This window comes from Meles meles, chromosome 13, assembly GCF_922984935.1.
Source record: "Meles meles chromosome 13, mMelMel3.1 paternal haplotype, whole genome shotgun sequence".
Lineage (NCBI taxonomy): Eukaryota > Metazoa > Chordata > Mammalia > Carnivora > Mustelidae > Meles > Meles meles.
In genome coordinates, this window is record NC_060078.1 from 47,946,280 (window position 1) to 47,972,157 (window position 25,878).

Here is a 25,878-nt window from a genome sequence, read left to right on the forward strand (position 1 = left end):
CCAGCCATCCACCCTCCTTCGCTCCCTCCATTCCTCCACCCAACATCCATTCATCCATCCCTCTACCAGCCATCATCCACCACCCCTCCACCATCTATCTATCCACCACTACCCATCCATCCATCATCCACTATCCCTCTATCATCCATCCATCCATCCTTCTACCATCCATCTACCATCTGTCTATCCACCATCTACCCATTGATCATCCACCATCCATCCATCCCTCTACCATCCATTTATCCACCATCTACCCATCCATCCATCATCCACTGCCCCTCCATCATCCATCCATCGCTCTACCATCTATCTATCCACCATCTACCCATCCATCCATCGTCCACTATCCCTCTGCCATCTATCCCTTCTCCATTACTAAGAAGAGGTGGCCCTATTCCACAAAGCAGTATCATCACCTCTGACCTTGCTGTCTCTCCATCCTTATCATTTTCTCTTCAGTCTGCCCCCTCACAAGGGCCTTCTCTCCTGTTTGGACCATCCCGGCCATAGCTTTGCCATAAAACCCACATGACTTTGGGAATCTCTGGGTGGGACATGAGACATATAATTGCCCCAGTGTTTCCAGGAAGCCAGATATTGGGTACTACACTGCATTACTAATGTAGATGTTTGGTTTTAGGTTTTCTTCCTAGTTGATCTCAGTTGTAGCAGGGAAAAAAATGTCCCCAGCTTTGGACCCAAATAGATCTGAATTCAAATTCTGACGGTGCCGATTTCTGCCTAAATGTCCTTAGACAAATTCCCTGACCTGGATCCAGAAGAACATCAGCTTATTTACCTGGAAAGATTCAAGAACAGTGTCTACCTCCCAGGATGGCTGTGAAGGTTAAACTAGGTGATTCTACTAGAAAACACCCACACTTATGAGCCTGGCACTCAGCAGAGGTGTGATGAGTGTTAGACCCCTACCACCTCCTCCCCCCAAGGTAAGTGAAGCCTGAGGGAGACAAATGCCCATGGTCTTTCCATTTTGAGGGGGTCCCCTATGGAGGTTGATTGTAAGGCTGTGTTTGCATGTAGAGTTCTTCCTCAATGTGCAAAGGAGGAAGAAGACTTTGGCACAGGCCTGAGTGTGTCCGACCAGATGAGGGGCCCTTCTCAAGGGGGGCATCTCTGCTCTAGGCAGATGCTGCCACTGAAGCTGGCTGGGTTAGTGGCTCTCCACCCATCTGCCTCCTGGATATGCCTACCGGAGGCCAGGGCCCCACCCTGGAGACTCTCATCCTGGCTGTGAGGTTGGCCTGGAACCAGCAGGTGCTAAAGCTCAGTCAGGTGGCAGAATCATGGATGTAGAGTTTTCTAGATGTGTATGAGTGTGAGAACTCCTTAAAGTGTCAAGGCGCATCTCAGGGCTCCCCAACTAGCCCTGGGATTGTTCTGGGGCTCCATATGTTTCAGGAGCCCTCAAGGAGTCTCAGTAGAAGCCCTGTGGGAATTCAGTCATAAAGAAGGAACACAGAACTCATGTCTCTGCTGCTTATCAGCAGAGGCCACTGAACAAGGTATGTGACTTCCTTAGTCGTAGATTTTCCAATGGCAAGGTGATAACAACCGTGCCTGTCTCATGGGGGCTGGGATGGACAGCCAGGGATGGGTGTCAGCGACCAGTGCAGCCATGAGGGCCATTCTTTTTTTTTTTTTTTTTTTCTCATTTTATTTATTTTTTCAGCGTAACAGTATTCATTCTTTTTGCACAACACCCAGTGCTCCATGCAAAACGTGCCCTCTCCATTACCCACCACCTGTTCCCCCAACCTCCCACCCCTGACCCTTCAAAACCCTCAGGTTGCCCCAACCTCCCACCCCTGACCCTTCAAAACCCCATGAGGGCCATTCTTACTGCAGAGCCCTGCTACCTAGGTGACAGCCTGGACTCTGTCCATCCCTGAACTGGCCCAGGGGGGATGAGACGTGAATGGGGATGGGGCACTTCAAGGAAAGACCTAGACTTTGGGCTGATGACAGAGTATGTCTGGTGTCTGGAGTCATCACGGTGGTAACTTGGTTTAGATACAAGCCACCCTGTGACTGTGCACTGAGGGTCCAGTCAAATGATGTGGGAAGAGGCGCCCAAATGAGCCACTCCCCAGCCCCAAGCCCCTACAGAGAAAGGAGTGAGGGTCCCACCCACGCCCCTGACCCATGGAGGGCCTGCCCAGCATCCTTAAGCTCTTGGAAACTCACGCTCTGGAGTAGTTCAGAACAAAGTCCACACCCTTCTCACTGTCAAACTGGATGTCTCGGGGTAAATCCTTGTGACATTTGGCATCAATACTCAAAGGGAAGCCAGGGTTCCACTCCATCCACCTGAGAATGAATAATAAGAAGAAAATTTTATCAAATGCCTCGCCTTTGGGTTGGTCCCTCAGGCTAAAGGTTGCCCATGTGTCCTCCGTTAGCTAAGTGTACAGCCTGAGAGGAACGGGGACCCCTCCCAGGGGCAGGTGGTAGCCTGCTTCCCTGTGACTTGAGCATCACAGTAGGAGGCCCGAGGTCCCTTGAACCTGAGACTGGGCTCTCTGTAGAGGGGTAGGGAATGGTAGATGTGCACCAGTGCATAAAAAGAAGTTGAAAGGAAGCATTAGAAGACCTCACTGAATTGATGGGATACTCAACCACTATCTCTCCGCTGGCACAGAACAGCCCTGCTGATCACTGGAGGTAGAAATGGGCAAGGCTCCCCCACTTCCAGGCTGTCCTGGACAGTCAGTATCCCTCCAGCTCAGCCGACAAGCCCCTGCACCATGTGTGGCGGCTGGGGAATGGGGATGGTGGTCACTCCTTCCCAGTAGGTGCCTAGGACAGCAGGGTGGTTGGATGTGGGGCTTTAGGCATAGATGCTGTCCGTGGCTGGCTTAGTGACTGTTATAATCAAAATAATTCCCCCCAAACATGGGCCATGCATTCTGTCTAGCCCAAATTTTCCGATCCTGGTGTCTTGAAACTTACCCTGCAGCACTGGGCACATACATTTTGTTTTTGTTCTTAATTTAATTTTTTAAAGATTTATTTATTTTTGAGAAAGAGCACCTGCAAGCATGGTGGGGAGGGGCAGAGGCAGAAGGAGAAAGAGAATCTCAAGCAGACTCCCCACTGAGCACAGAGCCTGACGTGTGGATCCCATGACCCTGAGATCGTGGCCTGAGCTGAAATCAAGGGTCAGACACTTAACAGTCTGAGCCACCAGGTGCCCCTTAAATTTTACGTAAAAACAAAAAAACTTTATTTATTTTTTTCTTTGCTTACCCCAAAACTCAAACTAACCAAGACTGTTTCTTTAGCGCAAGGAGAATGATCTTGCATTTGTTTAAAAACCAAAATTTACGTTCTGAGTAAACAGCTTTTTCATTTGTATTCCTAATTCTCCTTTATTAAAATCTCTCTTATGACAGGAAACAAAAGCACTGAGAGTTGAGGTCATGAAAAACTCCGGCATCCCTTTAATATCATCTTGTCCTTTTACTGTCATGGAAGTCCCCATGGTTTTTCCTGCTGTCCTGTTGGCCCAGTAAGACTCCCACTAGGACCACCAGAGGTGAACAGGAACTGGATACGCTCAGTCAGAGCAGATGCATTTTGAAAAGCGTTTTCTGTCATGCAGTACTATCACTTCTCACTGTTGGCTTACTTACAATATTCTGTTTGCCTGGAGTTTAATCTTCCATATTTGTTATATTTGTATTAGCATCACTGCTGGTACATTAATAGGATAAAATGTAGACGCGTGTACAACGTCAACTAATCTACTGATTTTTTTCCCTTTGTTTGAGAAAATAATTCATTTCCTCGAACTCCCGGCCTCCCGCTGCTGTTCCCCAGGCCTCCTGAGGGTGGCAGCACTGAGAGACGGACGTGCCATATCTGCGTGGTCAGGAGACTAGGGCCGCTTAGTGCGTGGAGACAGTACAGTTTGTAAGCTCACCACCAAAAACGTTGGTGTCCCTCCTACTGCAGGCCACTGCTATCTCAGACACCTGACCTGCATGGGGGCCAAAGGACTTCGTGCTCACAGATAATAGTCAAAGAAAAATAAAATCACACTTGAACAACCAGGACGAAGGAAGGAAAGAAGCAAAAAAGACATTTATTTTAAAAAAGGAGAAGTGTTAAAGAGATATAAGTAGAATGTTAAAAGACTTTCTTCAACAACAAAACATGATTTCTGAATTGAAAATTCAACAGAGAAATGGGAAAAGAGAATAGTCACTGAGATATCTAATTTGTCTTCTGGACAAAATTTGTTCATTCGTTAAATAATTACTGAGAACTTGTCATGGACCAGGCGCTGCTCTGTGCAAAATGGAAGATAATGTAACACAAATACAGAGCAAAACCACAGAGAAAAGGAAACAACGATGGGGATTAAGGAGTGTACTCGTGATGAGCACTGAGTGTTGTACGGAAGTGTTGAATAGTGCACTATTATGTATGAAACTAGTATGACACTGTATGTTAACTACCTGGGATTAAAATAAAAACTTAAAGAAAAAAACCACAGGAGACATGAAAGGCAGATATAGAAGATTTAACATATAGAGACTAAGAGGTCCAAAAGGAGAGAGAGAAATATAGGGAGAAGTAAAAATCAAGGAATAAGAGAAAAACTTTCTTAAGTTGAAAAGACCTCAATTTACTGAGTAAGTCCTAGACAGGAAAGAAAAGGAAAAAGGCATGTTTAGATATATACTGCCAAAGAGAGAGAAGACTCTGTGTGTGTGTGTGTGTGTGTGTGTGTGTGAGATGGGGGGAAGAAAGAGAAAGGGAGGGAGGCAGGGAAAGGGGGGAGGATGCGGGAGGGAGAGGAGAGGGAAACTGGGGGGAGGAGAGAGATGCTCTCATAAGCTCACGAGTTTCTGGGGAAAGAAAAATAATCGGGTTATCATTAGATTTCTCATTTTATACTAAAAATGGGAGATGGCATGAAGTGTTTACAGACTTCTTTTTAGGTCATCCTCTAAGCCTCTTATATCATCAAGTAATTGGTGAGGGCAGGAGAATATTTGGGGGGTGGAGACAAGCACTGACTCAGATATTCTATTATCCCCAAACCTCTTCTGAGGAAATTAACTGAAGAAGTTCAGCCAAAAAATTAGAATGAACCAAGAAGTTCTGAAATTTAGTAAAGAGTATTCATCAAAAAACAATAGCGTGTATAACTGTAAATAAACAAAAATATCAAAGGTATTTTTTTAAAAAATCAAAACCATCATTGCTGCTATTACTTGTTTTGGGAATTCCAACTGGGAAATAAGAAAAAAACACAGCGATGAAAATAATGGAAAATAACAGAGAAAAATGATCATCATTTCGATAGCATGACTGATTAGGTAACCAAAAAGATTCATTAACAGAAAAGATTAGTGCCAATAAAAGAGCTTAGTGAGATGTGAATACAAGGAAAATATTTTTAAAAATAACTAATTTATCTTTATCCCAGCCATATTTATTTACAAACAGAAGAATATGCCACTCAGAATGGTACAAGCTATACCTTCTTTTGTCTAAAGTACCCACAGAGGAGAAAGACCTGCAAGAAGAAACTTAGAAACTCTACGGAAGGTCATTACACAAGATCTGGGTGCAGGAAGGCACACTGTGTTCTAGGTCTCCACGGCGGTGGGGAGGACTGAATGTCATCAGCACGTCAGTACATACATATCAATTCTCATCATGAAAATCTTAAAAGAGAACAAACAGTGAGAGAACGACAGAGCTATTAACACATATTCGAAAGTTAAATATTCAAAAAAAAAAAAAAAAAGAAAGAAAGTTAAATAATGAAAACATGGCCCTGGCTGCAGAGCGGAAAAGCGGACTAACATGCGAAGTCCAGAAACAGTCCCAAGAAAATATGTAAACGTGACAGAAAACTAGCTAACCCTTATCCAGGTGCCAAATACTAGTCTATGTGTTTTCATGGTTTAATCTATTTAATTCTCTCAAAACCTGGTGAGGTGGTACTATTCTTCTACCGTCTTCTAGAGTGGGGGGGTGAGGCACACAGAGACTAAACAACTTTTGCAGGACATGGAGTGAGTGGCTCTAAGGGGAGCTGAGCTTGGAAGCGGGCTTCAGAGCCCATGCCCATCCATAACCACTGTCCTAGGCCGGCTCTGCGCGGTGGGGGTCCTCTCCAGGCAGGAGGGCGGAATGTAATCCATAATAAGTCATACTGAGGGTGCTGGACCCCTGCTTCACATTGTGTATAAAAATACATGGCAGGCGAATTAAAAGCCGAATGTTAAAGCCTAAATCGCAAAAGTATTAGATAAAAATAAAGGTGTATTTATGTAACACTTGGGTGGGGAGGGCCTTCTTTCGCAAAGCAGGAAACCCAGAAGCAATAAAGGAAAACCAATACATGTAGTTAAGAAAACAAAGAACTAAAACCTGTGACAAAAGCAACAGAAGACAAATGACATGTTCTATACTTATAGCGAAAGGATGCTAGCCTGATATACAGAGGGCTCCTTTGGTTTAATCGTAAAGAAGAGAGAAAAATAAAGCCTACACATAGGCAATTCAAAGAAGAGGCCCCCCACAGAGGCGAAACTCACCGGTGGTGAGGGGAATGCAGATTAAAACAACAATGAAGTCCAACTTACAAATTTTTAGATTGTTAAAAATATAAAAGATCGGCATGACCGGGTATGTCATAGGTATACACATGCAACTGGAAAATTGCACCAAAAATCAGCATAAAATTGTGGGAAAGGACTTCTGTTAGTACTTCTTTTTTTTTAAATTTTTTTTTTTTTTTAAGATTTATTTTTTTGACAGATAGAGATTACAAGTAGGCAGAGAGGCAGGCAGAGAGAGAGAGAGAGGAGGAAGCAGGCTCCCAGCCAAGCAGAGAGCCCGATGCGGGGCTTGATCCCAGGACCCTGGGATCATGACCTGAGCCGAATGCAGAGGCTTTAACCCGCTGAGCCACCCAGGCGCCCCCTGTTAGTACTTCTTAAAATGAAACTGCTACTTTGACCCAGCACTGTGGGTTCTGGAACTTAATGGACAGTGATGAAAGCACCAGGACATCCAGCTGCTTGTGCAAGGCTGCGTCCTGCAGCACTGTGGGTGATGCCAAAGACAGACGGACAAACAGATGAAAACCAAGCTGAATGCCCATCAGTAGGGGAATGGTTGAATTCACACACAGCTAGAAATATGTGGCAATTTAAGAATGAGGAAATCAAGGAGATACGATTTCAGGACATTAGACTGACCTGAACAAGAATGTCTCAAGATGAAAAGTATGTCAACAATGTAGGGAAATTGCAACCCTCAGAAACAGCTGCGAGGGGTGAAAGCTGGCAGAACCTCTTTGGGAGACAACTGGCAATATCTAGAAAACTTAAAATGTGGCCTGCAATCCTGCATGTCTATCCGTAGGAATATCGCCTAAAGAAACTCTTCCATGATAGCGCCAGGAGACGTACGAGGAAGCTGCCTGAGGTGCGGCTTGCGACAGCCAGGAATGAACAATGGTCCACCTGTCCATCCGCTGGAGAGTGGGAGAGCCTGGTGGTTTGCTCATACCATGGTGTGCTGTCCAGATGCCTAATGAGTGGATGACACCTATCTGTGTCAACTGGCTGCCCTCAAAACAGAATAATGGATGAAAAAAGCAAGTCATGAAGAGATTACATATTATAAATCGCAAACCATTACACTACATGCTGCTAAGAACAGGGCAGTGTGTGATGAGCCGAGTGGGCTTCTCCAACTGCCTGCCTGGCTGACTGAGGGCCGAGGGCCAGCTGGACCTGCAGCTTGCTGACAGAGTGGAGACGGGTCTTACTTCACTTCCAAACTCTCATCTGGAACCCCGAGAGTTCAAGTGAAAGAGGAACCCCTAGATTATGCAGACGATGCAAAGTTCAGTGTTTCCTGAACGGAAGGAGAGGAAGGCATCTGAAAAGGACAGATGAGTGGAAGGAGGAAGAAAAAAATGACGATTAGATCTAAGAAAGGAGAAAACTGTTTCACCAGAAAGCTCTTGGTCCCATTTTCCTAGTCCCCACCACAGCCCTATCCCTGTGAAACAAACACACTCCTGGATCGACCGAAAGGGGCATTTTCCAAAGGGTGTTCCGCAAAGGACTTGTTCAGCTGGATGTCAGGAATTATATGTCAGATTCTCTTGGGAAACACTGGACCAAAAAAATTTAAGCACAGTCCATCCACCAGCACAGAACTTCTCAGAATTCTCCATGCTTATGTGCCCTGGAAACTTCCAGGAAGGGCATTTGATTTCCTGAACTTGTCTTATCTTGCGGACAAAGTTCTGGGACCAGTGCTCCAGGGCACGCTTCGGAAAATACTGAGTTAAGACAACGTGCCTGTAAGACTAATTTATCAGCTGGTAACATCTTAGTCTGAGTTACAGTGGAACTGATAAAACTTGTCCACTCACCTAACAGGATACAAACCCGCCCAATTCTCTGAAAGTTGTTTAGCATCACCACAATCTAAGATTCCTTCTTCCCACAGGGCCAAAAGTACATGAAGTGCTCACTGTAGGGGTTTTGACAGGGGTGGCTGAAGTGGGGAGGAAAGTTGAGGAAGGAACGTAGAAATAACAATTCTCAAAAAGTTGAAAATAGAGCTACACTATGAGCCAGCAATTGCACTATGGGGTATTAACCCCAAAGATACAAATGTAGTGATCTGAAGGGCACGTGCACCTGAATGTTTATAGTAGCAATGTCCACAATAGCCAAACTATGGAAAGAGCCCAGATGTCCATCAATAGATGAATGGATAGGGAAAATGTGGTGTACATATACAATGGAATACTACTCAGCCATTAAAAAATGAAATCTTGCCATTTGCTATGATGTGGATGGAACTAGAGGGTATTGTGTTAAGCAAAGTAAGTCAATCAGATAAAGATAATTATCATATGATCTCACTCATATGTGGAATTTCAGAAACAAAACAGAGGAGCATAGGGGAAGAGAGGAAAAAATTAAACAAGATGAAACCAGAAAAGGAGACAAACCATAAGAGACCCTTAATCATAGGAAACAACTGGAGGGGATGGAGGTGGAAGGACGGGGTAACTGGGTGATGGACATTAAGGAGGGCACGTGATATAATGAGCACTGGATATTACATAAGACTGATGAATCTCTGATTTCTAACTCTGAAACCAATAATACCTTATATGTTAATTAATCTAAATTTAAAAAATAAAAAATAAAATGGGAAAAAATAAAAAAAAATTACTTCAGGAAGAAAAGAAATAACAATCCTTTAAGATGGGAATGGTGGTGCAGAGCTCTCAGGCAATGCCTTGTGCACTGTGCCAAATACACAAGTCTTAGTACACATCTATATGGTGTCTGAGCTGAGAAGCTCACACACAAATGTCTTAAATCACAAATTCGTAAATCTTTAACAGTACTCATGTAATCAGATTACCTTCCCTTACCTGATATAAAGACATAAAAGTTTTATATAAACATTTTATTATGGAATTGAATGTATGAATACGTGTACATGTGTATAGCATACATATGTACAGACGCATGCAGAAAAGTGCACGCACCTATATAACCAACATCCGGATGGAGAATCAGAATGTTACTGGCACCCCCACACTGCACCTGCTTCCCACTCACCATCTCCCTTTTATGAGAATTGTTTCCTTGTTATTATTTTTTGTTCCACTGCTATATAACTTTCCCTAAACAATGCAATTCCAAACTCTATGGAAGCCATGTTTGGGAGGGGAAAGAACATTAATGTAAATCCAAGCTTTTGCTGCCCAGTTCTTCCTAAATGCCGATATGGTTGACCTCAAGTTTTCTCCATAATGCTCTTTACCATCTCTGCCTGGAGTGGTGGTCAGGGGTAGCTTGAGGACTGGGGAGCCCTTCAGGGAACTGGTGGCTTGGCCATCATTTGTCAGCAGTGGTTGGCCATAACTGTGGGCACAGTTTTTTTTTATAGCCATTTGTCATAACTCACCGATACTGTTTCTGCCGTGTTTCCAGCTCTTTACGTCTGTGCTGCTTGAGAATGTGAATTTGGTCATCGCAGGCCAACTTTGCTGTGAGAAAAGGACAGGACTGTGAGGAGAGCCACAAGAAGGGTAACAACGTTCAGTACTTGGGTTTCCCTCACACCCCCTGCCTGTGCACCATCTTTACCTGCCTCAGAATACCCTCCCCCATTCATACTGAGGACACTGGGACTTAGGGAGTTTGAACAGCTTTGCCTTTGAACTTTGCCCAAAGTCATATACCTAATTAATGGATTTTCAACACAAGATTCAAGTGCTGTGCTCTTAGCCACTCCCATTGCAAAAGACAAATCCAGTTGCCCCTCTTTCTGCCTGCTCACTCATCAAGCTGGGGGACCTGAGAATCACATCCAGCCCCGGGCTTGGTTGTCAGGCATTATAGGGGCAGGCCAATGATCTGCTACCTCTCTCCAGCAGGCACCGTGTATATAGCAAGTTGTCTTAGCTTTCTCACATGTAAAATGGAGATAATAATGCCCAATTTTGGGGTCATGATGGGGATTTTGTGAGTACTTCACATAGGGCTTGGCACCCAGTACGTGGGAACAATAATTATTACTATTGTCCTTATAATCATGATGGACCTGAGCTGCTTCTTCCTCCCTCTTAGCCCAGATTCAAAAGTGTCTTGGTTCTCATTTCAGGAGTGGGGCAAGAGGCTTAAAGGCAAGGTCAAGCTGCTCAGGGCCTTTAGAGCAGGAGAGGTTCGTTCCTGATTACTCTGTATACTGTTATTTAAGGTAAAGCCAGTGAACAGTTAGTGGGAGCCCAGACTAGCAGGATTCCAGAACATCTCCTGAAAAGTGGGCCTATAATAGTACTTCTCCAGCTCTCTGTGGTTTTCAAAATTTCCATTTCATCACAGACTGATATTTTTGTAAAATACAATAAAAATTAACTATGGGAAAAATGAAATAAAACACAAACCAAGGACATTCAAAACAAAGCCCTGTCTTTATTATAAGATGCAACAGTCGCAGAATAATTCTTGCAAGTTACTATAAAAGCTTGTAAATGTCTACTCTCAGTCTCTGTACTTATCTCATTAAAGACCAACACCCACCAGTTCTTAGCCCACACTCAGAACCCCTTCTGGCTGAGGCAGCTCCAGTCCAGGGCTGGAACTGGGGTCCACAGAGGATGATCAATAGAGCACCTCTTTGTTCCCCAGTGGGGATGGAAAGCAATCCAGTAGGTGCAGCCCGAGGCCATTGAAGGCAAGATGAGTATTAATTGTAACAACAGCTGTCCCTGGCTGTAGGAGACGCTGTCATGGGGACTCGACATTCATCATTTCTAATCCACCTCTTTCTCTGGCACCTGGCTCTGAGAAATTGGGTCTCTTCAGTTCCAGTGGTATGAGTAAGTCAGAACATGTGAAACTGCAAGTACCAAGTTTCAAAAGGTGTAAGCTCCATTTCTCCTGGCCCTGAAGGTATTGGGCATTTCCTGCAGTGACTGATGGAACTTTTGGGAAGATAGCAGGTGACCAGGTGACAAGACCTAGACTAAATGCCCCAAAGCTCGGGAGTGGGGGTTGATGCCAAAACACTGATATGAGTGCCTTACTGAAGCTCTCTTTCCACATAGGTGTTCTGGATCCCCAGGACCACAGTGATGGGCCTCTGACCATTATGTTCACCCCAGGTGCCATGGTGAAGTATTAGATGGCAGAGGTTACCATGTCACTCGTGGGGTGGGCCCCTTCATTTCCAAGTTGTCCCAAGGATTGGTTGTTGTGCTATGTGGTGGATTAAAGATGGCCATAAATTCCTTGACATTCTTTTCATTAGGAGGTGGGGACTGTCGCCTTTGAGTCTGGGTATGTTCTGTGATTTATTCTATTGCTTGGACCAATAAAATATGGTGGAAGTTACCCTCCGCCAGTTTCCAGGCTTGGGCAGGAAGAGACTGGCAGCTTCCACCTCCTGTCTCTTGGAGTACTTGTTCTTGGAAGCTGGCCACTGCATAAGAAGTGCAACTATCCTGTGACCTCCAAACTGTGAGAAGCCCAATGCCATACAGAAGGCTTCAAGAATGAGATTCCAGGTGGAAAGAGAGGCTAAGGAGCCCTGAGGCACTAGGCATGTGTGGGAAGAACCATCTTAAAAGTGAGCCTTCTAGTCCTTCCCCCTTAGCTAATGCTTCACGGCTCACAGATGAACTGCCCAGCTGAGCCTTTCCTAGATTTCTGACCCATAAGATCATGCACAGAAGAAAATGGCCGTTTAAAGCCACCAGACTGTTACACAGCAATCGGTAAGTGGAACAAATTGGATGGATAGCTTCTAGGTGTCCCTCCAGATCTACCTTGTCTTGTCCCTGAAGAGCCTCATCTTGTCCTTGATGGGAATGAACTGCATTGATGGGCTCCATACTGGGTTAGCCACTGGGAACCCTGACCAGGGAGAGGAGGGCGTGGGAGAATGAGGGAGGACGTTATTCCCCAGGTCCTCTCTCAGTACTTCCCCAGTGTCTGCATCTCTACTGGGAGCCATAGCTACTCCCAAGGGAGTGATGTCTCGAGGACACTTCCCTTCTTGGATTAATCTGGCGTTCCTTCTCTCCCCTGACCCTACCAGAACTAGCAGTGCCAATGGCCTCCACACTGGTGTGCTCCCCTGCACACTGGCCTTTCTAAACATCCTCATTTGAACGGGCCATATGTTTTTTTGCTGGAAAGGGACTCAGGGTATGTGGGAAGAGGGACACTGTCTTACCAAGACCCTGGGTGGGAGTGGCAGGAGGGAGACCAGGAGCTAGGGTTTTTCCAAAACCAGAGAAAGAGAAGAACCTTGTCTACAACTGTTCACATTCTGGCCACCACAAGACAGAGTGAATATAGTGATACTTACTTATTTATTTATTTATTTATTTATTTATTTATTTATTTGTCATGAGGCCAGGAGACAAAAAATCCTTCTAGCTCCAATCACTCAGTTTGGAAATATTTTTAGAATTTGGTTTCTTAAATTTCATGTGAGAAACAAGGGGATGTGGCCTGATAGTTTAAGAATATGAAGTAGAAAAGAACTTCCTCCTCTGTCTTGGTTTTCTTAGATAAAAAAAGGATGTAGTAATCATTTCCATTTTACCTTCACCCTCTGTGAAGAATGAATGATCTAGTGATAGGAATGCGCTTTCGACTAGGAAGTGTTAAATATCTTATGGGTGAAACATCTGTCCTCTTCCTCATTATTCTAGTGGTACACAGCTTTGAAGATTTCTCATTCTGGTTTTAGAGCGTGAGAAAACTGAAAGGCCATGACTTGAAGTCAGATAGAATTTGCCAAGGCATGGGTTTGACTCCCATATGCTAAGAGGCTAGTGTGCAAGGAGGACTCATTCAGAGGGACAGTGGCCTTAGCTGACCTTTGCCATCCATCCCTCTCTCTGTTCTTCCACACCAAGCCAACGCCCTATCTCTTATGAGGAATGCTCGTCCAAGGAGTGCCGGGTTGGGGTTTGTACACTGGAGGGTCTTGCTTAAGAGGGTAGATTTTAGGTTCTTTTTTAGCAAAATGTAGGACTTCCGGTTTAACAACTGGTGACCATGATGGCCAGGTCTGGCCATCGCCCCTCCAGGCTGGCACTTGGGACACTCCTATCAACATCCTCCCCTCCCAGGCCTGTGTGGCACCGGTGCCCTGGAGCCCAAGCCCCACTATGACCCCCAAAGAGGAAAACTGGAGAATTCCCCTAGAAACTGCCCATCTAGGGAGATGTCCTGCAGGCATGTGCTACGAGGGACCCTCTGGCAAAAAGGGAGTCATAAGCTTGCCCCTGAAGGACTGCAGCACAGACGGAAGACAGCTGAGCACGTGGCCAGGGGCCTCTCCCTCCACCCTCTGCGTGTGGGGCTTGTTAGTACCCCGAGGAAGGTCACAGCACCTGCCGGTGCATCAAGGCTCAGAGCAGCAGTGTTGCTATTCCTCTGAATACGGTTCTTGGAGGAAGGAGGGCCTGCAAAGCCCCTCGGTTCCTGGGAAGCTCAGGGAGTGGACACTCACCGCGACCGTCTCTCAGGACGATCTCGCCCTCGCCGGTGATCCAGCGGTAGCACGGGAACTCGATGTAATCTCCACAGGGCGTCTTCAGCGTGATGTACTTCAGGTACCAGTCATCGTGGAGCCAGTATTTGCGCTTCTCGATCTTGACCAGCTGGATTTCACCCAGTTCTTCATCCACTGTGACATCGTAGGAATCAACCTGAGAGGAGAAAAAGGCAAATCAAGTTGTTTGGGGGTTTCCTGAGCCTTTGTATCACCTCTTAGTTCATTTAGCTAAGACACTGTCCAAATGCCTGCCCTTGGCAAGGCTCCATGCTGCACCTGGGAGACACACGGGGACAAATCCTGGCTCCGCCTTTACGGAGATGGAGGTCTAGTGAGTGAGGGATGGATGGGGACATTCATCACATTCAGAGTGGGACATTCTGCTGTCTGCACATGGTTCAGGCTGGAAGAGGGGAGACTCCAGGGAGGGGATGCCCTCTCCTAGGCTGTGCTTGGTAAGAGTCTTCTGCAGCTGCCCCTGCCCACAATGAGGGCAGGGGGTGGCTGGCCTTCCCGCCCTGCAGGCTGGAGAGGGCAAACTAGTCCTTGCATGCTTGGAAGCCCTTTACATCTTACAAAAGGCTTACTGACAATTGCTATGGACCCCTACAATGATGTGAGGATGAGGGGCAGTCATGACTGTGTCACAGATGAAGATATTGAGGCTTACTAAGTCTCACTTCAGCTATTCATTGGCAGAGATGGAGTTCTAATCCAGACCTTTCCAGTACAGCTACTCCGTGTCTCCCTTGTTCTCTGGGGAGCAAATAACTGAGCGAAAATGCAGAGGCTCAGGTATAAGAGAAGTTGCACAGGTACACATCATCCTAGGGCATCCTCTGTCACTGAGCCACAGAAAGGTCAAGAAAATCAGATAAGCGGTACCCATGAGATCTGTGGGTGGTGGGATGAGGTTGGTCTTGCTGCTAGAAGGAGCCACCGTAGGCCCTGTGCAGATTGCCCACCAGGTCCCTGAGCTGCTCAGTGCTTTGTGCTGGCAGGCTCCTGACTCTGGGAGATGGGCAGGCAACCCTTCCAAGGCTCTGGGGTGATCTGTGTGTCTGCAATTCTTGGTGGCAGAGGGAAAGGAAGGAAGAGAGCTCAAGCATCACATCGGGTGTTCTATATACAAGCAGGTTTGGGAAGCCCTGCACTTGGTGCCCCCCCCCCCAACAATCCCCACCAAGGTACTTTCTAAGCCGGATTTCACCAGTCCTTGAGCTTTTTCATTGGTGGCAGAACTTAGAGTTCTGTGTGATAGTGAAGTAAATGGAGAGGGGGAGGGACTCATCCTGCATGTGCTCTCATGCGTCTCTGTCTCTAACCTTCTCCCACCAAGCTGCCAGAGGAACCCCAGGGAGGACTTCCTAAGAGGAATGGGAAGTTGGGTATTTTTAGCAAACCTCTTGGTTCTGAGTGCAGTGAGCAGCTCGCATGTTGCGGTTACTGAAGATGCCAGACACTTGTGGTCAGAAAGTGGAAGTCTCCTCCCTGTGCCCTGTGGTCTGGGCCTGGGTCCTCAGAATGTTTCTGAGGACCAAGGAGCCAGGCCTCTGTGCTGGGATGACATTTCTTGGTCCCTAACAGGTGTGCAAGCATATCTGTGCTGCCAGAATGCACCCTCCTGCAGAGTGAAAGAATCCTTCTTTCCCACAGTGTGTCTGCGGGAGAGCAGAATGCATAGGTGAGGTCACAGAGAGCACTGACCCCCAGGCTGCGGGACCTCAGCTGAGTAGTTTATCTGTACTGCAGGATGCTAATCCCTTGGGAAGAAGCCAGGAAGCCCCAGGGTGCAGGATCCCAGTAAAGGGCTGGATGACCCAAGGACCTGGGAGGAGAAGAGGAAAGGAAGGACACAGCTCTTCTGGGGTGACTTCTGGGGTGGGAGCTGAGGCATCAGTAGGCCAAGTAGTAAGGTTTTGGAGGTGAGGTCAATGGGGAGGAGAAGGAATGGGCAAGGCATTTATCTGTAGAGAACAGAGAGCAAACCTCCTTAGGTGGGGAATTCATATTTAGAAGGAGGAGGTTAGAGGGGCACCTGGGTGGCTCAGTGGGTTAAAGCCTCTGACTTCAGCTCAGGTCATGATCCCAGGGTCCTGGGATCGAGCCCCACATCGGGCTCTCTGCTTTGCGGGGAGCCTGCTTCCTCCTCTCTCTCTGCCTGCCTCTCTGCCTAGTTGTGATTTCTCTCTGTCAAATAAATAAAATATTAAAAAAAAAAAAAAAGAAGGAGGAGGAGGTTAGAGCCTGGAGCTCCTTGGGCCAGAGGTGCTCAGATGCTAGAGAGGGACATGAAGTCAGGGAAACATGCAATTCCCCAGCCTCATCTCACAGAAGGGCCAGTTTTCTGATTTTACTTGTTAATTTCAACTCTTTATTGGTTATATGGTTTTAAGGCTTTTGAATATTTCATCAATGTGTTAGCTAGTCACTTTTTATTTGATCTTTATATGAGCATTTTTAGAAAGGTTTCTTTTCTGTTCCAGATCTCTGTTGTTGCTGGGACAAGGAGAGGGATCTCTCTGCTCAAGCATGGACAGAAGAGAGACCTGAGGCCCAGCCTGGGATGCTCTTCTTGGTGGAAGCTAATGAGGGGCTGGCAGGGAGATGGGGGCGTTGTGAAGCAGAGAAGAGGGAACTCGGGGTGGGGGGGGGATTGGAAGACAGAGCAAGAGGGAGAAATTGCAGCAGAAAAGAAGAGAGAAATGGGGGACATTGGGGCATGGTGGGAACTAGGGAGTAGAGTAAGGAAGAAAAGGAGGAACAGGAGGCAGAATCTAGGAAGAGAGGACAGAGAGGGAAGACTGGGGAATATAGATGGAAGTTCATAAGGAAATGTTTATTCTTCATTAATCAGTAATTCTTATTATTGAGGAAGAGTTATTCTAGAGTGTTCTCTTCATAGAAATTAATAAGGTTAACATTCCCTGAATATATGAGAGGTACATATAGTTGTAAGACTTGTCTACACTCACCGAATATATTCAAGGACAATATATTAAACACTTCTGTCTTGGCCCTAGCTTTCCTAAGAGTGCTGTCTTGGAATGAAAATGGCTCAAGTGATTTCCCAGAGATCTTTGGATCAAGAAAAGTCATCCCATCTGCCTTGAACAGGTTTCAGTTGACAGAAGTAAGGAAACAAATCAATTTGCCAAATTTGCCCAGCCTCAGGCCAGTCTCTGAGCTGTCTGGGTCCATGGTCTGGGTTTTTCCAACCAGGCAGTGGGGAGCTCCTGAGGGGGAGACCATCTACAGGAGAGTCTCACCTTTGGAGGACTCCTATTCCTAGTCCTGAACCAAATAAGTATGTGGAACTCTGATGAGAATAAATGGGGCTCTGTAACTCAATTTGTGGAGAAGAAATCAGTCCTACTGTTTAACAGAATTCTGCACAGAGGTATGTGGGTGTTGATGTGCCAAAGACCTAGAGATGACTGAACTGGCTGGTAACAGCCCTTATTGTTGTGACTGTAACTGTTGTTAACCATAATGATTCGGACACTTTTCCAAATAAAATGGGATGGCCAGTTCCTCTAGAGCAAGTTTTTTCTCTAAGGTTTCTTTTTCACCTTTCCCCAACAGGGACAGACTGTCCTTAAAGAGCCACCGGCTGGAGAATGGGGAAGTAACTCTGGGCTGTGCAAGACAAAGTGTGGAGTAACTTTGTACCAACAGGAACTTTCTCAAAAGTGGATTTTTATCAGAGGCTTTAGGACCCAGTGGATTCCCCTGCAGCCGAGCAGCCTTCCTAACTTGCCCTCTCTCACCCTAATGGAAATGTGACATGCAAACCTCTCCTGAAATTTGCTTCTGGGGCACTCACTGAGGTGTTTAGTCATAGTGTCATTTGAATGAAATCTCAAGGGGAAATAATGAACAGAACAGTGCTTTCAGCCCTCTTCTAATGACCCTGTTATGGCCACACCACAGTGTCTTCTTTGGGTAGAGTCTGCACGTGGGGCACTCTGCGCTGCACAGCGTGAGCACACTGGTGTGTTTAGAGGATAATGGGGCCCACCATGGCCCCCCTTATGAAAGTAGTCTGCACTCAATCTTCCTCCCTGAGATGTTGGGAAAACCATGAAAGAATGGAAATAAATGAAGGTGCTTCAGAAATGGCAGAAGGTGTCATCTTCCCAAGTGGATGTCTCATTGCCTTCCCTCCTGCACCACTGTCTTCAGGCCCAGTTCCCTAATGAGGGAAACCAGACAACAGATAGTTGTATTTATACTCAACACCTTGCTCTTCCTGAAGGGAGCTTGAGCCAGGCTAACATGTCAAACTTGGCTAATTGCCACGTTGGCTAATAACAAGATTCTGAAGCTCTTGGGGGAGGAATCAAGCCCACTCTGAGTTTGGAAATGGGGAAAGGAGTGGACTATTATTTACTTACTGCAGCCTCTACAGACCTAAAACCCAATTCACAAGTTTTATCCAAGAAGAATTCAGTTGAATCATATGAAATTCCTGGTTTTGTTTATAAAAAATAGTCAACTCTGAGCAATTTCATATGGTCCAACCCAATAATCAACTAAGTGGCGAAAAGAACGTTTAGTGAAGTCTAAATCTTTCTGGCTCAGTTCGGGGGCTGGGAGGTGACAGAAGGGAACATTCCCTGTGCACTTACCTAAAGCATGTTGGGACTGTCAGAATAATCATACAATGAGCACTTCCTATGCACTTGCTAGTGGACTGGGCAAGTCAGTAAATGCTCAGTAAGGACCATGAGCTGCCATGCTCACTGAGAAAGCCATGGGGCTGGAATTCATGCCCAGGTCGGCATCAGGAGCTCACTTCTAAATGGGGCCGCCTTATATAGTACTTGGCAGCACAGACTAGAGGTACAGTAAACACTGGCTCCCTTTGCTCCCTGGACTCCCCCAGCTCCAGAGTATCTAGTGACAAGGGGAGAGGAGAAGCCCTCCTTCCTCTTCTTGCTCCACTGAGCCCTCACACCTGGGGTTCAAGTATTCCCTGGTGAATACTCTGTGGGGAGTCAGATATCTCCAGGTTGCAAAAGGCTTCTTGCTTGAGTTTTCTTGTTCCTTCCCTCTAAATTCTTCTGGGGACCTGCCTGAGAATGCCAGGGACCCGGGTGTGAAGACACCTACAAGTATCACTCTGGACCAGCAGCTGCGCTTGGGCTCACACAGATTCCTGGACCAGCTTGAAGTCATCACTTTCACTTTACATTTGGGGGAACTGAGGTCCGGTGAGGAGACAGAGTGAACTAGCAGTCGGGCCCTGATTCAACCCAGGTCTCTGAACTCCCAGACCTGTGCCTTCTCCCCAAAGCTTGGGGCTGCTCCGAGGTGCCATCTGTGCTTCACAGCAGGGCAGGAACTGCACAACCCCCCAGCGCCCCCCAACCCACAACCTGTGGAAGGAGCCCTACGAAATGGGGCACAAGCATGCCCACAGCACTTGCCCAGTTAAGGGACCTTTCAGAGCCTCGGAATCCTGTCTGTGAAATGGAGAGCAGACCTTGCACCTTCTCCTGGGGGAGAAGCTCGGCGCGCTGCAGGCCTCACCCTGCAAGCCTGCCGCCCCCGACCTTGGATCCCAGCCGCCAGACGTGGTCCCGGGCAGTTCCTTAGCCTGGTCCCTAACCACTCCAACGGGTCCCGGAAGCCCCCCGCCTCGGTTTGTGCCGCCCCGACGGGCCCGCGGGTGTCCCCAGCACGGCCCCAGCCTCGCGCCCCTACCGCGCCGCGCTCAAAGTCGTTGTAGAAGGGCTTGTCCAGGAGGTGCTTCTCGCTGCAGCCCGTAGAACCCACGAGGCTGAGGTAGATGTAGTCGTCGGTGCCAGCGAACCACTGGCTGCCGGTGGCCACGGTGACGGTGTAGGACGGCATGGCAGAGGACGCGAACTCCACGAGCCTCGGTGCGGCTTGTCCACGCGCCTCGGCACTAGCAGCTGCCTCTTCCCCCGCCCTCCGCTCGGCCAGACCCAACCCGCCCGGGACCCCAGAAGCCCGGCCCCGCCCCCGCCCCGCCCCGCCCCGCCCCTGACGCTCCGACGGCTCAGACCCGCGGCGGACGTGGTAGGAGTCGCGCGTTCCTGTTTTTCACCCCATGGGCTTGGTGTCTGTTTTAGCCGTCTGGGGACTGGGGACACCTCAGCTGCCGTCCCCTCACCCCTGCATCCGTTCATTCACTCACTCAGCCTCCCATTCACTGTTCTCACCCTTCATCCATCCTTCCTGCCTCAGCGCCAGGCTCCCCGAAGCCCCTAGGCGACCCCTTAAAATGAGACGTCGTGTCTACTCTCACCAAATTCCGGTTGTGCCTGGGGCGATTACCCATGCCATGATTTCTTAGACTAGGGGTGCTCTGGGAGTCTACAGGGGAAAGGGGGATTCACCTGGGGATACCAGAGAGGCTTCTTGGAGGAGGCCACACCGGAGCTGATACTGAGAGTGGTATCTGGAGCACAGACTTAGGGCAGCTCTGGGTTCTTCCGCAGGCTTGGCTGAGTGTCACCCTGGGCAAGCTGCACATGGGCACCGAGGTGAGTCAGATGCCAGCGGCTCTCGGACTAGAGATTACTGCGGAAAGCGGGGCAGCCCGAGGGGGCCAGGACAAGAAAACACAAATCTGAACACCTGGGTGTTGTCTGGAGAAGGTCAGCGGGCTTTGGGGAGGCGGGAGGCTGGGGAAGGAGTTAGGCTTCCTTAGAGATGGTTTTTCGGGGGGCAGGGGGACCACTGGCTGGAAGTCCTGGGAAAGATGTGTACTCCACAGCAAGCATGTTCCAGAAGTTATGGATGGGAGTTGGGGAGCAGGCTGCCTGGCCCAATAAATTGGTCGGATTTCAACAGGTGGTGGGCTAAGAGATGTTTGTAGAAGGCTTTGTGCCCTAGAAGGAAGCTTCCCATCGGTGGTCAGCTTTCCTACTGCTGTGACCTAATCTGATAAATCTGTGTTCGCCTGCACCTACCCCAACCTTCATTTCCACTTTCTTGGCTCGCAGCAACCCCCCCCCCCCCCCTTAAGAACTGGGTCTGACTGTGGTGCATATTCGATAATGAGCTGAACTGAATTAAAATATAAGTTCATTCCATGTCAGGTGGGTGCGTCAAGTGCCTGGCTTTGTACACTCACTGTTTGGGAGGTGCAAAGAGGCAGGCCTGAGACAGGCTCCCCATTTCTGGGATGCGGGGCTCCACCTTGTGGCAAATCCTGCTTCCTCCAATGTCTGGCAGGACCACCACTCAAAGCAGAGAGGGAACCTGCTGATCCACTTTCTACAGTGGGAGATGAGGACAGATTTCAGCGGGACTGGCTTTATTCATGGAAAGACAGGCACTGAAGAGGTTCTCTGAGAATCAAATAAGACACGGAGGAATGGTCATAGCTGAGATGTGCAGGTGAAGATAGCTCAGAATTGGAACCTGACCCCTGCCAGGCAGGAGATAGGCTCCCGGAACCCTCGGTGAGGAGGGGAGTGAAGGATGGCTGTGGAGTTGCACTTCACATCTAAGAATGAAATGACTGTTGTTTTTCTTTAAAAAGTAAATGCAATATTTTTTTTGGACAAAAGTAATAAATTATCATTGTAGAAATTAGAGAAAAGTGGATATATAAACAAAATTCATAATGTGTAGAAAAAGTGGTTAGTAAATATTCCTTATTAGGCATTTTTATGCCATTAGGACCCCACTATTGTGTGTAATTTTTTGTATGTGTATGTTCCTTAGTATTGTAACATGCATTTTCCTATGTAATTTTACTTTTTAAATATTTTGACAACTGTATAATATTCAATTATATGGATATACCACTTTCTTTTCATTAGTCCACTATTATTGGTCATTTAAGTTGCTTTCCCTCATTAATTGCTATAGTACATATTTGGTGCTTAAAACATTTTTAAAAGTTTTAAGATAGGGATTTAGAAATGGACCAGAGAGTATGAATATTCTGAGACCTTTGTAACATGTTATTAAGCTACTTATCCAAGGACTATAGTAATTTATACTTGTGCCATTTACTGTAATGTATAACAAGGAATGTTGCTTTCATAGAAATTTTGCCATTGTGGGGTAGTTTCTAAAATACCCCTAGATCTTGTCCCCATTGTCTCTGTCCCGGTTTAGGCTTTCAGGATCTCCTACACAGACTATAACAACGGCTTCCTACCTCATCTCTCTGTCTTTAGCCTAGCTGCCCCCCTCCCTCCAATTCTCTAACCAGAGTAGTTTCCCTGTAGCGTAGATGGGATAATCTCACTACCTTACTTACAGTCCACCATTGCTTGCTTGCATTCCTTCCTTCCTTCCTCCCACCCTCCCTCTCTCTTTTCCTTCCATCCATTTTTATTGAGATGTATTTCGTATACTATACAATTCACTCATTTAAAGTATACAATTTAATGATATTTAGTAGTATTCAGAGAATCGTGAGATCATCACAGCAATCAATTTTAGAACATTTCTGCCACCTCATTAGCAGTCACTTTCCTTTGCCCCCCTCATCTTTCCAGCAAAGGCCAGCACTAATTTACTTTCTGTCTATAGATTTGCCAATTCTGTACATTTCCTAGGAGTGGAATCATACAATATGTGACCTTTTGTGGTTGGCTTCTTTCACTTACCATAATGTTTTCAAGGTTGATGCTTGTTATAGCTTGCATTAGTATGTTATTCTTTTTTTGTGGTTAAATGATATTCCATTTGATGGATATGGACATGTCACATTGTGTTTACCCATTCATCAGATGATGGAACTTTAAGTTGTTTGCACTTCAGGGCTATTGTGAATAATAATGCCATGAATATTCATGTATAAATTTTTCTTTCCAAATTCATTCTTTTGCCTGTGAATATCCAGTTGTTGTGGCATCATTTGTTGATGAGTCTTCCTTGAATTGTCTTTGTACCTTAGTAAAAATTTTAATTCACTATAAGTGTAGGGATTTATTTCTGGACTTTCAGTTTTGTATCTTTGACCAGTATGTGTGTATGTCAGTGCCACACTGTTTTGATTATTGTAACTTTATGGTTTTGAAATTGGGAAGTGTGGATTCACCCTCGTTCTTTATTTTTTGAGAGTATTTTGGCTATTTTGTGACCTTGGCTTTTTCTTACAAATTATAGGATCAAATTCTCAATTCTACAAAAAAGGGAAAAAAAGCAAGGTGGGATTTTGATTGGGATCACACTGAAGCTATAGGTCAATTTGGAAATATTGCTGTCTTAATATTAAATCTTCTGAATGAGGAACGTGGGATATGTTTCAAATTATTTAAATCTTTTCTAATTTATTTCAATAATGTTTTATAGTTTTCAGTGTACTTTTTTGTTATTGAATTTATTCCTGAATATTTTACCTTTTTTTAAGGAATGCTATTTATTTTTGTCCCTCCGTCTCCCCTGCTTTATTAAAGTATAATTGACAAATAAAAATTGTATATATTTAAGGTATACAGTGTGAGGTTTTGATGTGGATACACTGTGACATGATTACCAAAACCAAACCATTAAGACATCCATCACTTCACATAGTTGTTTGTTTTTTGTTTGTTTGTTTGTTTGTTTTTTTGGTGTGGGGAGAACACTTAAGACCTATTAGCAAGTTTCAAGTATACAATATAATGTATGGACTGTAGTCATCATGCTGTACAATAGCTTATTTATCTTATAGCTGGAAGTTTGTACCCTTTGACCAATATCTCTGCACCCCTGACCCTGGGGACCACTGCTCTCTTCTCTGGTTCTGAGTTTGACTTTTTTATATTCTACATGTAAGTGAGATCATACAGCATTTGCTTTCTGTGTCTGACTTATTTCACTTAGAAAGATGTGTTCCAGGGTCACCCATGTTGTTGCAAATGACAAGATTTCCTTTTTTATGGGTGAATAGTATTCCATTGTGTGCATATATATATATATACACGTACATAGACTATACATACATATACGTACATACACACACATATATATCTATTGACAAACAGTTGTTTCCATATCTTAGCCATTGTGAATAATGCTACAATACACATGTGAGTACAGATACCTCTTTGAGACCCCCATTTCATTTCCTTTGGATCTATACCCAGAAGTAGGATTGCTGGATCATATGGTAGTTCTATTTTAATTTTTTGAGGAATCTGCATACTGTTTTCCATAGTTGCTGCATCAATTTACATTCCCACTAATAGGGCACAAGGGTTCCCTTTTCTCCGCACTGTGAACACTTGTTATCTATTGTCTTTTTGTTGATAGCCATCCTAATAAGTGTGAGGTGGTACCTCACTGTCGTTTTGATTTGTATTTACCTGACAAATAATGTTGAATACCTTTCATGCACCTGCTGGTCATTTGTATGTCTTTGAAAAAAATGTTTATTCAGATCATTTGTCAGTTTTTAATTGGGTTGATTGTTTCTTTGCAATTGAGGTGTAGGAGTTCCTTATATATTTTAGAGATTAATTTTTTTTCTTTACATACTTTTTATTAATTTTTTAAAATAAACACATAATGTATTATTAGCCCCAGGAGTACAGGTCTGTGAATTGCCAGGTTTACACACTTCACAGCACTCACCATTGCACATACCCTCCCCAATGTCTATAACCCCACCACCCTCTCCCTACCCCTCTCCCCCAGGCTACCCTCAGTTTGTTTTGTGACATTAAGAATCTCTTATGGTTTGTCTCCCTCTCAATCCCATCTTGTTTCATTTATTCTTTTCCTACTACCCAAACCCCAAATGTTGCATCTCCACTTCCTCATATCAGGGAGATCATCTGATAGTTGTCTTTCTACAACTGACTTATTTCGCTAAGCATAATACCTTCTAGTTCCATCCATGTCATCGCAAATGGCAAGATTTCATTTCTTTTGATGGATGCATAGTATTCCATTGTATATATATACCACATCTTCCTATTTATTTATTTATTATTTGTTTATTTTCAGTGTAACAATATTCATTGTTTTTGCACCACACCCAGTGCTCCATGCAATATGTGCCCTTTCTATTACCCACAACCTGCTTCCCCAGCCTCCCACCCCCACCCCTTCAAAACCCTCAGGTTGTTTGTCAGAGTCCATAGTCTCTCATGGTTCATCTCCCCTTCCAATTTCCCTCAACTCCCTTCTCCTCTCCATTTCCCCATGTCCTCCATGTTGTTTGTTATGCTCCACAAATAAGTGAAACCATATGATACTTGACTCTCTCTGCTTGACTTATTTCAATCAGCATAATCTCTTCCAGTCCCATCCATGTTGCTATAAAAGTTGGGTATTCATCCTTTCTGATGGAGACATAATACTCCTTCGTGTATATGTACCACATCTTCCTTATCCATTCGTCCGTTGAAGGGCATCTTGGCTCTTTCCACAGTTTGGCGACCGTGGACATTGCTGCTATAAACATTGGGGTACAGATGGCTCTTCTTTCACTACATCTGTATCATTGGGGTAAATACCCAGCAGTGCAATTGCAGGGTCATAGGGTCATAGGTCTGTTTTTAATTTCTTCAGGAATCTCCACACTGTTCTCCAAAATGGCTGCACCAACTTGCATTCCCACCAACAGTGTAAGAGGGTTCCCCTTTCTCCACAACCTCTCCAACACACGTTGTTTCCTGTCTTGCTAATTTTGGCCATTCTAACTGGTGAAAGGTGGTATCTCAATGTGATTTTAATTTGAATCTCCCTGATGGCTAGTGATGATGAGCATTTTTTTCATGTGTCTGATAGCCATTTGTATGTCTTCATTGGAGAAGTGTCTGTTCATATCTTCTGCCCATTTTTTGATATGAT

General features: G+C 45.6%; 1 protein-coding gene across 1 annotated transcript in view; it reads right to left on the bottom strand.

Moving 5' to 3' along the window:
* Positions 1 to 20,025, bottom strand: part of ALOX5 (arachidonate 5-lipoxygenase) — a 39,390-nt gene extending 19,365 nt beyond the window's left edge. The window contains exons 1-4 of the mRNA XM_046027848.1: positions 19,813 to 20,025; positions 14,059 to 14,257; positions 9,994 to 10,075; positions 2,206 to 2,328 (exon numbers count right to left, since the gene is read on the bottom strand). Coding sequence (XP_045883804.1) covers positions 2,206 to 2,328; positions 9,994 to 10,075; positions 14,059 to 14,257; positions 19,813 to 19,962 — 554 coding nt within the window. The 5' untranslated portion in view covers positions 19,963 to 20,025. The remainder of the gene's footprint in view (positions 1 to 2,205; positions 2,329 to 9,993; positions 10,076 to 14,058; positions 14,258 to 19,812) is intronic.
* Between the last annotated feature and the right edge of the window lie 5,853 nt (positions 20,026 to 25,878).